The 16,215-nt window shown below is 36.5% G+C and overlaps 2 protein-coding genes across 2 annotated transcripts in view; both read right to left on the reverse strand.

Annotated features, from left to right (window-relative positions):
* Nucleotides 1-110: 110 nt before the first annotated feature.
* Nucleotides 111-11,730, reverse strand: LOC306856842 (PHD finger protein 20-like). Its single transcript, XM_079396331.1, has 17 exons — nt 11,575-11,730; nt 9,573-9,666; nt 9,308-9,479; nt 8,501-8,585; nt 8,319-8,395; nt 7,715-8,225; nt 5,687-5,743; nt 5,479-5,610; nt 5,348-5,398; nt 4,841-5,251; nt 4,615-4,713; nt 4,292-4,473; nt 3,701-3,800; nt 3,331-3,535; nt 2,866-3,238; nt 1,788-1,941; nt 111-1,679 (listed from the first exon to the last, which is right to left on the reverse strand). Exons 2-17 carry the CDS (start codon nt 9,653-9,655, stop codon nt 1,537-1,539), a joined length of 2,835 nt encoding a protein of 944 aa, XP_079252457.1. The 5' UTR covers nt 9,656-9,666; nt 11,575-11,730; the 3' UTR covers nt 111-1,536.
* A 659-nt stretch (nt 11,731-12,389) lies between these two features.
* The window catches only part of LOC306856791 (rho GTPase-activating protein 39-like), a 33,526-nt gene continuing 29,700 nt past the window's right edge, over nt 12,390-16,215 (reverse strand). The window contains exons 6-10 of the mRNA XM_079396264.1: nt 15,155-15,228; nt 14,870-15,069; nt 14,111-14,202; nt 13,825-13,994; nt 12,390-13,722 (exon numbers count right to left, since the gene is read on the reverse strand). Coding sequence (XP_079252390.1) covers nt 13,528-13,722; nt 13,825-13,994; nt 14,111-14,202; nt 14,870-15,069; nt 15,155-15,228 — 731 coding nt within the window. The 3' untranslated portion in view covers nt 12,390-13,527. The remainder of the gene's footprint in view (nt 13,723-13,824; nt 13,995-14,110; nt 14,203-14,869; nt 15,070-15,154; nt 15,229-16,215) is intronic.

A 16,215-nucleotide genomic window follows, 5' to 3' on the forward strand; every position in this document is an offset into this window, starting at 1 on the left:
TTTTCAAATATCTTGTGTGTGTGTGTGTGTGTGTGTGTGTGTGTGTGTGTAAATATACTTGGCAATAAAGCTCATTCTGATACTAAATAAAATCACACAGCAGACCAAGTATAGGCTACACATACTGTATACAACGTGCTTTTATTGTAACAAGCCAATCTCCATCATAATGCAATATAAAGGGGGAATACTGTTTTCCAGTCATACCGTTTTGGAAAGACATTAAGTTGTGTACATAATGACAGAATTTTAATATATTCATTAAATGCTATTCAAGATAATGACCAATATGCATATATTTAATATTTCATTGAATAATTAGTACTCCAATACTGAAATGCATTCAGATCGTTTTTTGCTTTTAGACAAAACAGACATGTGGTTCAGTCTTGTTAAAAATCTAAGATTTTATGGCTAATCCATAAGGAAGTGTTGACATTGATCACATTTGCTGCATGAAGGTTAAAGGAATAGCAGACTACTGATGATTACAGTAATTATATTCACAGTTGTTCAGCAATAAATATGCAATGTTCAAAAAACCTTCTAAAAAATTAGATCCTTTAAATACAATGTGGAGCACAAACAACTGTTTCATTGTGAATTTTACTTCAAACCCAACCTCTTAAAATCAGATGGCATTTTCACTTTTTTTGCATTTAGTTAGTTAGGTTCCTGGCATATCTGCCAGTTCAGAAAAGTTGAAAAGAAAGCACCTAGCCAGTTTGAGTCTGATACTGTCAACCAATGAGCCGTTTCAATTTGCAGCCAGTTTCTACATAGATAACTAGCTATTTGTATAAGACCACCTCCGAGCCATATACAGAGCCTGAGGTAGCGATTCAAACAGAAGAGAGTGGCAGGGTGAACAGTAGCTTGCTATCATTTGATGAGACATACACCGAAACGGGTTGGTGTCAACAGAGCTGTTTCGGACAAGGTAAAAAGGGTGTTGTTTTACATGACCATTGAGGAATTTTAACCAAAGTATGTTACAGACATTTCATAAAGACCCTGGGAAAATGAGCATCTGATGTCCCCTTTAAGGATTACCAGCCTTTTAAAGAGCACAGGATGGATCCATTTTTGACTCTTCAAGTAGGCTTTTAGCTTAAACATAACTCTCAATAACCAAAAATCTCTGGAAAGAAAAAATATGTTTTCTGGTATCTGCGTGTATTAAATTTAGTGTAAAAATATTAGAAATTGGTGCATGCTGTGCATTGTTAAATGGAAAAGACATGTCTTATAAACATTTTAGCAACGTATTTTGTTGAATGTTTCCTTTTGGTGAAACAAAGGATGACAAGTAGATTACCTTTGTTGTGAAAAGGATAAGTGAGGTGATGAAGTTTTGTAAAATTCAGTCTTAATTCCACATCCACAGCCCGAATCACAGACTCTGTAATAACAAACAGCATGTTCAGTTTCACATGTTCACAGTTTATTCTTTAGGCTCTTTGGTTCGTGGCCTGGTTAAGGAATGTATCAAGCTGAGGTAATCCTGTGATGGTACTGAAATATGCCCTGGCGCCCTCATGTGGCACAAATCCGAGCGATCTGCTGCACCTTTCCCATTTCATTCAGCAGCTGTTTGATGCTGTGCTTGAGTTCTGGGAGACGGTCCAGCGGCTCTGGAGGCTCCAGCTCATCCGTGCAGTCCAGCCAGTTTTCAAGCACTGAAAAAGGAACAGTGTTTAGGAATCAATATATAGTTATAGTATACATGAAACATTCCCATAATACAAATCACCACATGAAAAATAGAAACCCTCTTTTGGGCACACCATCAAGCTCCCTTTCGATGAAGTCCATCCTGTGAGTAACCTCCTCTTGTACGGTCTCGATATGCTCCAGCAGGTTGATCCTCCACTGCTGCTGCTGAGCTCCGCCCTTAACCCCGCCTCCATCAGCACCCACCTCACACTTCTCTCCTGCATCCTATGTGCAGTAAAGTAACATTCACCAGTCACAACAACATAAAACAGTCAGTCTACACTACCGTTCAAAAGTTTGGGGTTGGTAAGATTTTTGCTTGTAAGAATTTTTTTAAGTGTTATGCTCACCAAGGCTGCATTTATTTAATCAAAATACTGTAAAGACAGTAATATTGTGCAATTACTACAATTTAAAATAAATAACATATGTTTTAAAAGGGATTTTATTCCTGTAATAGCAAAACTGAATTTTCACCAGCTATTACTCCAGTCTTCAGTGTCACACGATCCTTCAGAAATCATTCTAACATACCAATTTGGTGCTCAAGAAACATTTCTTATCATTATCAATGTTCAAACAATTTTGCTGCTTACTATGGTGGAACCATAATCCTTTTTATTTTTTTAGGATTCTTTGATCAACGATAGTTAAAGAACTGTTTAATTGAAGACATTATAAATGTCTGTACTGTCACTTTTGATCAATTTAATACATCCTTACTGTCTCCACTGTTACTTTTGATCATTTTAACGTGTCATTGCTGAATAAAAATATTAATATCTTTAAAAAATCTTTACCCCAAACTTTTGAACAGACACATTTTAAAGTACACTAGCTGTAAATCAAATAAAATCTAATTTTGATATCAAACCTGCTTTGTCTAAATAAGCCATATTTTAATGGATGTAGATTTTTAAATTCCCATCTGGTCATCACACAAAACTCTAGATTTTAAATTTTTATGATACTTTTATTGTGCAACAACACATATCCACATCCACTTCATTACACAAAAATGGCATATTTCTATTCAAAATGTTTTTTTTTAGATATACTATTCCTTTGGATTTGACCTTGATAATTATATTTCACAGTATTGGTCAGTGATAATAACGTCATATTAACCTCATTTGATGTGACCCTTACCTTGTTGTGGTTCAAGAGCTGAGTACTAGATGTCTTCAGTAGTGCTGGTTGGATCTCTCCATTATAGTGTTGTTCATTCTTCAACACTGTCTCGGTGTTGTGCAATCTGTCTTCCAGCACTGACTCCACCCGTGTCTTCAGCACCAGCCTAGGCTCCAATATCTGGTATAGTGTTTGTGGCTTTTGGTAGCAATGCTCACTGCTGATGTAGTCCTGGAAGGATGAAGTCAAGGGCTCTTTATGCTGAATGGCTTCTAAGGATGCTGATGCAGAAACTGTTTTTGTGTCTGGAAGAGCCATGCTTCTAATCCTGGATTTCTCAATCAACTTCCATGGCTGCCGCCACAACTTAAGGTCTGGGTGACTTTGGCTCCTGCAGTAAAATGGTATTACACCCTTTTCGTGAGGCCTTTCAAATAACATTTGCCTTATGGGTTCAAACAGAGATAAAACAGGATCACTCACTGTAGCACGCTGATTTTGAGTTGCAGGCCATTGAGGACTTCCACCACATGCTGAACGTCCCCTAACAGCTGATGAGTGGCTGCAATCTTCTTGCCGTTCTGATGGGAGTAGTTCTCCAGGAAAGAGAGGCCATACATATGGCCGGTGCTAAGCCAGTCCCTGTCATAGCAGTACCTCAGGCTCTGTCTCTGACCTCTGATCTGCCCTGGATACACACAAACAAATATACCAGTAAGCTGAAATTAAACTGAAAATGATGTAGTTTTCCCAGCATGAAAACAGGAATTGACACTCAAAGTGCTACTCAACCTGGGTTCTACATTAGCGTTACATTCAGAAATGAACTCTAAAACATGCATCACTTCCAAACCTGGAGAATCCCGGCATATGAAGCAAGCGTATCGTTCTGGAACATTCTCTTCCAGGAGGCCCATACAGGTTCCATGCTGCCAGTACAGACACTCTTCACACTGGGGTGCAAGAGAAAAAGCAGCAAACATGATGGTTGTTAATTAAGAGTGAAAAATGTACAGCTAAATCTACTGTATTTACATTACTGTTCCAAACTTTTGGGTGGGAAACATTTTTCAGTGTTTTTCCAAAGTCTCTTGTACAACCATCAATATTGTAAAAAAAAATTTTTAGTTTTCTTTTTTAATATATTTTAAAAATGTAATTTATTCTTGTGATGGCAAAGCTGAATTTTCAGCATCATTACTCCAGTCTTCAGTGTCACATGATCCTTCAGAAATCATTCTGATATGCTGACGTGGGGTTCAAGAAACATTTCCTGTTATTATCAATATCTATTTATTATAGAATAGAATTCCTAGTATTTTTTTTTACTTTTAAAAAGACCAATTTAATGCATCCTTGCTGAATAAAATTATTCCTATCTTTAAAAAAACAATACTGACCTCTAACTTTTGAATGGTATTGTACAGGCCAAATTAATGATCACCTGTAACATGAAGTCATTTTCCTCTTCCACTTCACACACACAGCGGACAGTTTCCTGACTTCCTGTAGTGGAGGCAACAGAGCTACAGCTGAGAGGTGAGGCAATGACTTTCAAATCTGCCCCCATTTCATCTTCACTCCATCCACAGCTGTCAGAGGACCAGTCAGAAATGCTATCCTCATCTGGAAACATACGGCAAAAAATGACTTGAGTTACGAGGGGAAAAAAATCTGATAGAAAGAAATAAAGATTCATCATCTCTCAGAAAACAACGCTTCAATACCGCATTGCATTGTGGGTAAATACATGCTGATTTTCTTTACCTGATGTGCTTTTTCTCATCTTTTTATTTTCCTTCAACTTTATTCGCAGGAAGTCTCTAGTCTGTTTTTCTTTTAGCCTGTCATGTTCCTTCACACCTTCTACAAAGGAATAAAAACCCAAGCTTAGTTAGCTCATGTCATGTAGCAAAGAAAAAGCAAGGAATAACACTATAAACCCCACATGTTTTCGGTGAAATACTATTTAAATTCTAGCCACCAGCCATACCCATTTCCATAAACCTCTTGTCTCTTTCCTTGTTGTTGAAGTATCTGTTGTTGCTGTTTAGCTGATTGTCTCTGGTCTTGTTCTTCAGTGAAGGCCACCGTTGGTAACTCTGTGTACAGACAACAGTGGGCACTAGAGAGCGTCTCTTCACTGTCATCTGCGCAAACTCATGCGATGTAATGCATCTCTTCTTAGGGCTACCCTGATTATTAAACGTGGTGTGTTTATCCATTGCCCTGGTCTGGTCCGGTTCAATCAGACGATCATCTCCATGGTAGTACTTCATATGATAGTGCAGGAGTTTTGCTTTGCGGAAAGACTTGGTACAACCAGGAGCGCTGCATTTATATGGATTATGGTCCAAGTTGATAGAGAGCACCGGTGGAGGCTGGTTTCTGATGACTCTGTATACTGAGATAATTATATGGTACATTCACTGTCAATAATTCAAGATCATTGTGATGAATCATGAATCTGTGAATTTGATTAGTACAGATCATTACTCACATGGCTCTCTGCTGAATCGGTTGGGGTTGTGGAAAGCTTGTTTTCTGACAGCTACAATGAAAAAAAAAACATTGATCATAATGAACCAGGTGTTATTTGAGAATATATGTTTTGTACAGATGAGATCTCACCTGTAGGCTTAAAGGTTTCTGATTGGCATTGAGCCTTAGGTACTGCTGTCTCATTGGATGATTGCGTTAGATGTAAGGGGTCTGATCCTTTTCCTTGATTGGTCATTCCTTGATCATTATGGAAACTTTTTTCTGGAGGAAAGAGATAAATAATGAGGAAATCTAATATTATGGCACCAGTAAAGATATTTTTATCACATAATCAAACCTGAATCAGTCTTGCTTTTTTTGGAGCTCCTCCGTGCCATTGAAAGTCTCCTCTTCCCTAGAAAAAATACAATTAAAACAAAATTTTACAGCTATCATGATAAACACTCAACCCAATGTCAAGTTTAAAAGTTAGTTATTTTGAACATTCAATTTTTTTTTTTACATCAAATCAAATCATTTTATTTTTAAATAAAATATAATTTATTACATAATACAATATATAATATTTTACTATAGGGTCATTCTGTGTCAAATCAACCAAATTTCAGAAACTTCTCCGGCTCAAATTTTTGATTTTGCTAATATTTTTTTCTGAAGAAAGATAAACATCAAAACATCAAAATGGCCATTTTCATCTGAGATTCAGAGCCAAATTACAGGGGGGTAAAAATGACTTCAGAAAGATGGCAGCATCATAATGTTATTTTTAAATGATGTTTTATTAACAAAGTTCGGGAGGAGCACGTCAGATACTTAGCCTAATTAAACACAAGTGGCACGCAATCAAGTCAATCTACTCACGGATATAAATACAGCTGACATACCTCCACTCATTTGACGGTCTATCAGCATCCCTCCACGACCCCTTCTCCACCAATATCACTAAGTTCTCACCATACTATGGGGGGGATACTCTGGGTTCGGGCCATTCCCGAGCTCAGAGCCCTTCCCCAGGACAGCATGCCAACTACGTATTACCATACTCGCCAAATACGCATTACGTAACTCGTGCTAAATATATGTAAGTGTGAACTCGTGAAACAGAGATTGATAGGTGTATTGGTAAGAATCTGTTGACTTTAGCAATCTTTGTTGCAATATGTGCCAATGGTGACCATTCAGAAATTAGGAAACAGCACTTTTTCTCCAAGGTTTGCATGCCTATAACTCACAAAGCATTAAAGATTTCTTAATGCCGTTTTAAATACTGGGTCTTAGCAAACTTTTCTTTTGGCATTTTAATTTTTAAGGCCCTATATGCTTTGGTTGCAGAGATATTGGGATCTCAATATGGCTCCAAGAGTAAATCGTTAAATTGTACACATTTTCAATGGTAAAAAACCAAATGTGAGTCACTTTGCATATATATAATACTTCCTTTATTCTAAAGAAGAATGTCTGAAGAACAAATAATGTTGAAACTAGAGTTTAGGTATCTTGTTTCCTTCTGTCAAAACAAATGCATTGAACATACATTTCTGAGTGCCATAAATATTCTTTTTCAAAGAATCCAAGGCCCTAGATCGCTCCATCCCGGAGATATGGGGATCTCAATGAGGTTATATTTTCAGATTGTTGATTATTAACCATTTTCAGTTCTTGAAAACCAAATGTTGGTCTCTTTGTATACAGCTGATACTTATTGTATTTAAAGCGGAATGTCTGAAAAATAAGTAATGCTGAAACTAGAAATGTATCTTGTTTCCTTTTATCAAAACAATTGTATAGGACATGGTTACAGCAAAGGGCCTTTAAAGCTTCTAATTACATGTTTGGGAAGATGGATAGCATATAGCATGCACAAATGCATGCTATATGCTATTCAATCTCAGAGCACATGCAGAGATCAGTGTGTGTGGAGCAGCATTTACGGCACACTGAGACCTGGAAAACACTGAATCATGACCTGCTCGTGTGTAAAAGAACACAGTGCTGCCCTTCACTCTGAAACACATGCCACATGCATTGCAAGTATATCACACCCTTTGTGATTTGATAATTGCACTAAGCCATATCGCAATTTCAATTTTATTTGGATTATTCATGCAGCCAGACATATGGAGTTATTAATGATGGTTTTCTGACTGGTTTCCCAAACACACGCCCTGCCACTAAGCAGACAATCCAATAGCCCCACCCCCAGGTTCACATTATTGATCAGGATTCTCAAACAAACAACTTTTGAAAGCCCAGCTGAACTGCAGTATTTATTTTCCAGGAAAATCAACCTACAAATAACTACTGCCTACTGTCAAAAAAAAAGAAAAGAATAAAAAGTAAAATCTAAGTTCAACTTTGTACATACTTCTTATGCGCTGCCTCCGTGACTTTTTGTCATGAGGAACACACTTTCCCTTGATTTCCTCCTCTTTTTGTTCCACGTGAACTTCTGCTTCCTCGGTCTCATTTTTTCTCTTTACCATCCCCTCAATAACGTTCATACCCGTGTCAAACACCACAGAGTCCTCCACGTTCACTACGGCTTCTTCTTCTTTCTCCTCAGGCCCTGAGACCTTCTTCATAGATGACTTACTGTAATTGTGCTGCCCTATTCGCTCCAAGCACCTCTCCTCATATTCCTCCTTTATGCTTAAATCTTCCAATTCAAGGCATGTCCCATTCCCATTGCTTTTCTTCTGCTCAACTTCTCCACCCAAATCTGAGATCTCATTCGCCTCTTCCTCAGGTACACGGTCAGTTTGCCCTGCTGCTTGTTTATCGCCACTGACTTCATTCACTTCCAGCATTTTCTTGTCCTTTTCTGTCTTTTTTACAATGGGCTTCTCTTCATTTTTAGCAGTTAGTTTCTTTCTTCTCTATTTGGTGAGAAGGAGAGAATGAGTAAAGGTAGAGAAGGCCAAAATGAGCACTGAAATAGAGGTGCAATGGGATACAAATGCAAAATAAACCTCTTTGGTGAAGGGCTTCACATGGATTCCTTTGACTGTTTGGATGACACCATCATAGAACTTAACAGTGTAGGATGCTGCAGGATAAATTAAATCAAATATGAATCCCTACATTTAAATTTGGATAAGAATCTGTTCATGTAACACACTTGTTTAATGCAATGAATATGCCAACTACTTACCATCTTTATTGACAGCCAAGACTTTTGCAGGATAAAATCGACAATCGGACCAACTGGCAAGAACTTTGTCATTCACATGAAATCCCTTCAAAAAAAGTATGAATGAAAACAGAATTAACTGAATTTCTTTTTAATGGCTTTAAATGTGGCTCAGCCAATGAGAATTTAGGGTCAGATTATCTGATTTTTAAGAGATTTATTGACCTTGATTCAGTCATGATGGTCTGTAGGGATCCTATGATACTGTTTCCTGTTTTGTTTTTTGTCCATGTTTTTTCCTGCATGTTGATTGTACCAGATAACTAATATAAACAAAGATTTGTTTTTGACACAAATTTATACTTTTTCTCTGCAATGATGCATTAAATTGATCAAAAGTGACAGTAAAGACATTTAAAATTTTACTAAATATTTCTATTTTAATCCATCAAAGAATCATGAAAAAATATATACATAGGCTAGTTTCCATAAAAAATATTAAGCAGCCGTTTTCAGCATTAACAATTAACAAAAAATGTTTATCAGCATATGATTTCTAAAAAATCGTGCGACACTGAAAAGTTAGATTTTAAGATATATTAAAATAGATAACAGATGATTGAGCAATGGTTGATTACCAGCTGAACTAGTATCTGTAAAATAACATTTAGGATCTGCTTGTGTGATTCACAGTAATAATCAGCTGAAATGACAACAGGACTGATGCAGCATCACTTTCACATCTCAATAAACAGACTTACACATGAGGCTGATCCTAGATTAGCTTTCATATACTGGGATTTTTAAAGAGCATAGTCTGAGACTCACAGGGATAAAGCTGTCTTCCTGCCGTCCCTCTCTCCTGAGCTGAACCCTCTCCACGGGCCTCAGGTACGGACTGGCCCAGTCAAACCACTCATCGTAGCGATGGCTCCACTGGCGATAGTGGATTAAGATCTTCTCGTTCTCATAGTCAATCTTCTCAATGTTGGCAACATACCTGGGAGTGAAACCACACCGAGAGATCTTGCTATAAAACAGAGTGAGAGAAAGGCTAAGAAACAAAAAGTGTTTTTAAAAGAATGGCACTTGCCAGTTCTTCAGACTGTCCCGTGCTTCAAGAGCAGCGCCCACCTCAAACTTAATTCCTCGTCTGTTAGGAGGAGTTTTGCTCATAATGTCTGCAACTAAGTAATATGAAAGAATCACATTTATTATATTACATTAGGTCAGTGCCATTACTGTTTATACAAGTAGACCATTGAGAGCTAACATGAGAGAAAGAGAATTCTCAAAAAATGTAGTAAAATTACATTATAATAATTTACCTTATACATTCATTAATTTTTTTTTAAACATATTGGTAACAACTAATTACTAATAACATTAACTACTGAACTGCATCACAGCAACAGTTTTGAGGGAAAACAATCAAGTATTGATTGTTACACATCAAGGTCACTGGTTTCTGACATTATCGCAGTGTTCTGGAACAAATTTACCAAGTATTTGACCAGTAAAAAAAAAATCTTTCTGTTGTCCTTCCAAGATGTAGAATTTGTTGCTTCATCAAACTATCTCAGTGGAGAAAGCAAGTTTATGTATAGAGGACATGTATTTCAACTGGAAGCAATGGTTTGAAGATAAAAAATGACTTGATGTAGTTGTTCCTCACAGACAGACAGACTTGAATTGATGGACTGGATTTGTTTGGATTATCCTAATGTTTTTCTCAGCTGTTTGGACTCTCATTCTGACGGCACCCATTCACCTCAGAGGATCCATTAGTGAGCAAGTGATGTAATGCTGATTCTGATGAAGAAAAACTCACCTTTATCTTGGATGGCCCGAGCGAGAGTTCATTTTCAGCTATTTTTAAAAAACTTTTCACTATATTATCCACACAATAAATCTATTCAGTAAATCACAGACAAACTATTTATAAACAGTGGATAAATAAACACTCATTATGAGATGAAAAAAGGAAAATATAACATCTAAGTTACTGATGAGGGTTAATAAAGTATCTTTTAAATGGAGCTGTCAAATACAGCTCGATATTCACAGTAAACCCAAAGATTTAAGTCTACATTACCAGAATTTTTATTAAAATAGTTAAAATGATTAATTGAATAATAATAATTTAATTTTAATGATTCAGTTGAAAAACAATAAGCAGTAATTATAACGATCACAATATTTAATTTGACTAATATTTAAAATAATTTTTAATCAGAAACAATTTCTGTTTTTTTTTGTTTGTTTGTTTTTTGGACTGCCAAAGCGGCAGCAAAATTTCTCCCAGTTAACATCACTGATCTACAGCATTTAACTTACAGTGTAGGTGCAAAGAATCCAGGTCATGGCATCATGCCACTAAACACACTGAGAACAACAGACTTAACTTAATTATCAATAGCCTACTCAGCTAAGCCTCTTATTTCTACGTAACTTTAATGTTTAAGTTGAAATTCAACATTCCTTCTGTATTGAAAAACATTCCAAAAATGTTAAGACTGGCTCTATGAAAATGACTATTTAAATTATTGTTGCAAAATTATATAAATCATCATATTATAAATGACAAAACACTATAAATGTATTTAATTGCGTTATTTACTCTTGCATGAGTAGTCATGTAACTGTGATTTTATAAGGGGCCCCCAAATGCCTGACAATGACAATGGAAACAATAGAGATGCCAGGTATTCCAATACTATTTGTTACTTCCAGATCACAGATTTCTGCCTGTCTACAGCCAAAAGCGGACAGAGGACATCATTTAAGATTATTTGATCAATATTCATCTTACTGAAAACACAAGCAGACATTAACTTCCTGACTGCTCCACATCCTCCAAGAAAATAATGAAATGGATAGTAATGGGCGAATACATCGCCACTCCCACAAATACAAGCTGTAAATCACAACATGCATCTACTGACGCACAAGTTGCGACATTTATTTGATCTCATTACCTAAAATCTGTAATTGCACATTAAATTTTCTAAAACAGCATCTTTAAACATTCCGTACTCGTCCAAAGTCTTGCTATTGAGAAAACAGTATTATAAAATGCTAAAAACATCAGTTACCTGTTATGATATCCGTCTCTTTAACTATAAAGGCGCGTCGTGCATATATTAAAGGTTCTTTTATTGTAACCACGTTGGGCGCGAGATGCACGCACTTACTATTTTCCAATGTGTTCCACACAGACTACCGGTATGAACAATACCGCCACCGCGCATGCGTCAGGACCGAGTCTATATAAAGACGCCTAGTAGCTTCATTGTGAGGTACATTGCATTACACTACCTTTAAAAAAGTGAGAAGTCAGTACGATTCTTTTTTCTTTTTTTTGGAAGAAATTAATAATTTTAATCAGCAAGGATGCGTTAAATTGAAAAATTGGCAATAAAGATATTTTTAAATGTTTTTAAGATTTATAATTCAAATAAAGGCTGTTCTTTTCTATTCATCTGAGAATCCTTAAAAAACGTATTACAGTTTCCACGGGTTGAGATGCACAATGTTTCTTGAGCAGCAAATCACAATATTAGAATGATTTCTGAAGGATCATCTGACACTGGAGTAATAATGATGTTGAAAATTCAGCTTTGCCATCACAGGATTTAAAAAAAAAAATTATATTAAAATAGAAAATAGTTATTTTAAATTGTAATAATATTTCACAATATTACTGTTTTTACTGTATTTTTGGTCAAATAAATGCAGCTTTAGTGTGCATAAGAGGCTTCTTTCAAAAACATTCAAAAACCTTATGGACCCTAAACCTTTGAACAGTAGTGTATATACATAATGTAACAATGTAGGTAAAACATATAGAGCTTAAAGAGTAATTCTACAATATTTTCTTACAACTAAATACAATGAATAAATACAAATAAAATGTAACATCTTTATGAAACTTTATTAGATTCCTCAACATCCATTTCACACAAAATACATACACAATCCAAAAGGTGTATTGAATATTTTGCTCATACACAATCAGCCGATAGCACAGAATACTAAATACAAAAGTGTTTATATTTTTTAAATCGATTTTCCAACAACTCACCACCACTCTGTTCCATTTATATGTAACGCCAGTAAAATAAGCAGCACTATTTACAAGCTTTATTTACATAAAAAGAACATTACACAAACAAAGGGTACCTGTCTTTTTAGATAAGTCATGAATTTGATTTACTCTTTTCCAAGATTTGACATTTGAATTCTTCAAATGCAATTTCACAGGCATCATATAATGGCATGTAATTCCATGTAATGAGGCTGTGGACTTCCAATGGGAGCAAACAATGTACCATTTCAAGACTCTGGACAATTTTGCATAAATGACATTCCTGATTATCAGGGAATAATAACAGTTTTAACAAAACAAAACATCAAATAAAATAAAATACTGTACTTAAAATAGTGTACGAAAATCTCACACCCTATCTAACAAAACCTATTTTTCTCTTTTCTATAGTTAAAAAGTTCAGATCAAACTAGGAACACTTATACATTTGTCCTGTACATGACATAACAGATTATCTCTTTATTTTAAATACACAAAGATACTGTCAGAGAACAAAAAAAGTGGTTTCTTAATGCCTCTCACACTATGACTTACTATACAAAACAAGCAAACAGTATTTGAGTGCTCACAAAGCAATGCATCCATGCAAGCTATTTTTAACTTTGACCCTTGCAATGTACATTAACATGAAAACCATTAACAATTCAAGACCATTGGAACTGAAGATTTTAATTTTTTCATGCTTTTCTTGAGCATGCAAAGAACTGAATTTCAATCTTTATATCAATAAAGTGTACAGAACACACTTAACTAATAAAAGTAACAGTGAAACAGTTTTGAGTTTTCTACTCAAAATGAAAAAAAAAAAAAAAAACACAATCATCCTTAAAATTGTAATTTTGTCCTAGGTTTTTAGTTTTTGTCATTTGTGACTGTGTTTGTAAGCAGGTTGGCTGTGTATCACTGATTCCTGTTTTGCTAATAAGTAGTAAGAAGAACTTTAAACAATGCCCTCTATGAAGCTTGTGTCCAAATGTACAATGAGCATTCGCAAGAAAGACATCTCTTTGCGGGTGTTCTCAAATATGACACGGGGGTCGTCCGATTGGCACCGAAGGCAATTAGGAGCCATTACCATAGCAAGGTTGTTCACGTCCATTTTAGTGACTGCAACGTTTGCAGGCTGAGCAAAAACCTGAGGAAGGCATGGGAATTGCGTCAGAGCAGTGCGATAAGCCGAAAGACATCTTTGTGCATTTGCTGCATATTGTGTGTGTGTTTGTTGAGTTGTGAATACCTGCAGGAAGTTGATGAAGTAGCACAGCACCAGTCGGTTGAGCTCAGGCAGCGACTGCACCACGCTGATGGCTGCCACAGGATCATCATAGTTACTGACACACTGCTTGTAGAAACTCATGGGGATGAGAGGCTCCTCCAGCTCACGGTACCACAGCTTCATCAGAGAGGCTGAGGAAAAACAATGGTATAAATGTTTAAATATTTTTGCTATGGTAATGAAATGTAAGTACATATTTTCTTTGGCTATGTAATATTGTTGTAAATGCATGAGAATAGTTACTCACCAGGAACATTGGGGTCTGACAGATTTTCAGGAATTCTCCACTGGTCCACCTGAAGCTTCAGTGCATTAACTTCATCAATGTCACCAGGAACCCTGAAGGAGGAGGAGACTGTAACGTTACACTCGAGGACCACCAGAGGGAGACAGCACACCATAGTCATGTATGCACAAGTGATAGTGAGTTAAGAAACACTGTATGCCCCATGTCTTACAGAGTTTGGAGAGAATATTCCCAAGATATTAAAAAGCAGACATTTTTGGTCCCAATTTTGAATAAAACCAGAACCTGATTTATACATACTACCATTACAAAGAAAAATAGTGCATGGTTTACACAAAAATATTAAACAGCTTTCAAACATTTTCAAAAATGACAAGAAATGTTTCTTGAGCAGCATATCAACATATTAGAATTGCTCTTTTTTAAATTAATTCATCTGATAGAACATATACTGTTCTGTATTTATGATCACATAAATGCAGCCTTGGTGAATATAAATCTTCTTTCAAAAACATTAAGAATCCAGTTTAGTGTTTTTTCAAGTCACACTGCTCCTTGTAAACAGGCTACAAAATCTATCTTGTGACTGGAAAAGCTACTCTATTAGAAAACACCTGTTCTAAAGTCATATTATGAAAAATGTAGTTAAAATGAGTAGCTTTGCAACTTTAAATTATGTACCTGTCAACACACTCGTATAGTAAAACACAGTCTGCTCTTCTATTCTGCCTAATTAGCAGGAATTTGAGCAGATCTTACCTGAATATGCCTTCAGTCTGCGCTCCGCCCAGAGCCAGTACATACTGAGACAGCTGCACTTGCACCCATGGCAACTTCCTGTCTGGGAAGAGTTCACTCTGCCGCTCCATCACTTCCTCTAGAGAGCTGCCAAACAGCGAAGGGGTCATGATGGCACGCCGACTGTGGTCTACCTCCTCCAAACTGGGCTTACGGAGACCCTTTATGGGAAACACAGAAAACACTACTTATTTTTCTCTCTCTTAAACACCTGATTCTCCTTCAGTGTATTTGATCAAAACTCACCTTTTTCCCTCCAGTGACCGCCACTTTCTGGAGCTTCCGGTAGCAGTACTTGGCATATGTGCTGACGGGGAGAGCTGGAGGCAAAAAGACACGAGTGATTACTACTATTCTTAGACACAGGGCCTGCACAGTCTAATCGCTGACAGATTTACATCTAATGCATCAAAACCTGTTTAACAAGGTAAAGGCTTTGAGAACAGAGTCACTTTTCTTTGTCTGGAAGATGGCTAAATTGCTCCATAATAGTTGACATGGAATCAACGATCATGGGATGACTGCAGCAAGCGGGGAGTGAAGCACTTCAAAATGAGTCAATGTTTTAACAATGAATGAAAAATGAAGATTTAGTAATGAAAAGTGTGGAGGATGAAATCCAGCCAGCACATTCTGTTAGTAGTGACTCGTTAGATCAACATGTGAACAAGAGGAGACGAAATAAACAGACAGAGGGTTTTCTACTAGGCTGCGTTTCATCAATGTGCTGTCTTTTACTTCTGTTATGTAAGAGCCAAGGACATTATGACTCTAAAAGTAGACATCGCAGAACATTTTCCACTAGTTGAAAATAAATGATATTGCCAGAAATCACTTGATGTCAGATTGTAAAACAAACTCTTTCTTGAAGAATCACTGGGATTTATTGTACATCCAGCAATGCAGAATTTATAGCAGCCTATGCTTAGCATTTAAGAGAAACCATAGTTGTTCTCCAAGGATTCCTCTGGGTTCAAGAGAGCTTCATATCTCCAAAGTAAAATCCATAGGGGGCATTTCTAATACAGGCTTTGCGAATCTTAACTAAAGGAGCCAGATGGTAAAAATCGGTGCGGCAATAAAAAGCATCTTCTCTGGAATGTGCCTCAAACTTGACACCTCTTCAGATTTATGGCAAACAGGTGACACACATGCATGTTGACACACCTTCCGCACACCAGACTGCAATTGCATCTAATGAGAGATACTGCATCATAAATTTGCATCTCTTGATCTCTTTTTTCCCCCCCGGATTCCTGAACCTAAATAGTTCATTTACAGGGTAAACATACAGATTCCGCTGCATT

Source organism: Barbus barbus, assembly GCF_936440315.1.
Source record: "Barbus barbus genome assembly, chromosome: 37".
In the NCBI taxonomy this organism is placed as follows: Eukaryota; Metazoa; Chordata; class Actinopteri; order Cypriniformes; family Cyprinidae; genus Barbus; species Barbus barbus.

Excerpts from the sequence above, each read along its gene's own strand:
- LOC306856842 (XM_079396331.1), bottom strand. The coding sequence starts at position 9,655 with ATGAGCAAAACTCCTCCTAACAGACGAGGAATTAAGTTTGAGGTGGGC. Across the intron at positions 8,586-9,307 it reads AGGAAGACAGCTTTATCCCT|GGATTTCATGTGAATGACAA; the intron begins GTGAGTCTCAGA and ends CTTTTTTTGAAG. Across the intron at positions 3,536-3,700 it reads CATATGCCGGGATTCTCCAG|GGCAGATCAGAGGTCAGAGA; the intron begins GTTTGGAAGTGA and ends GTGTGTATCCAG.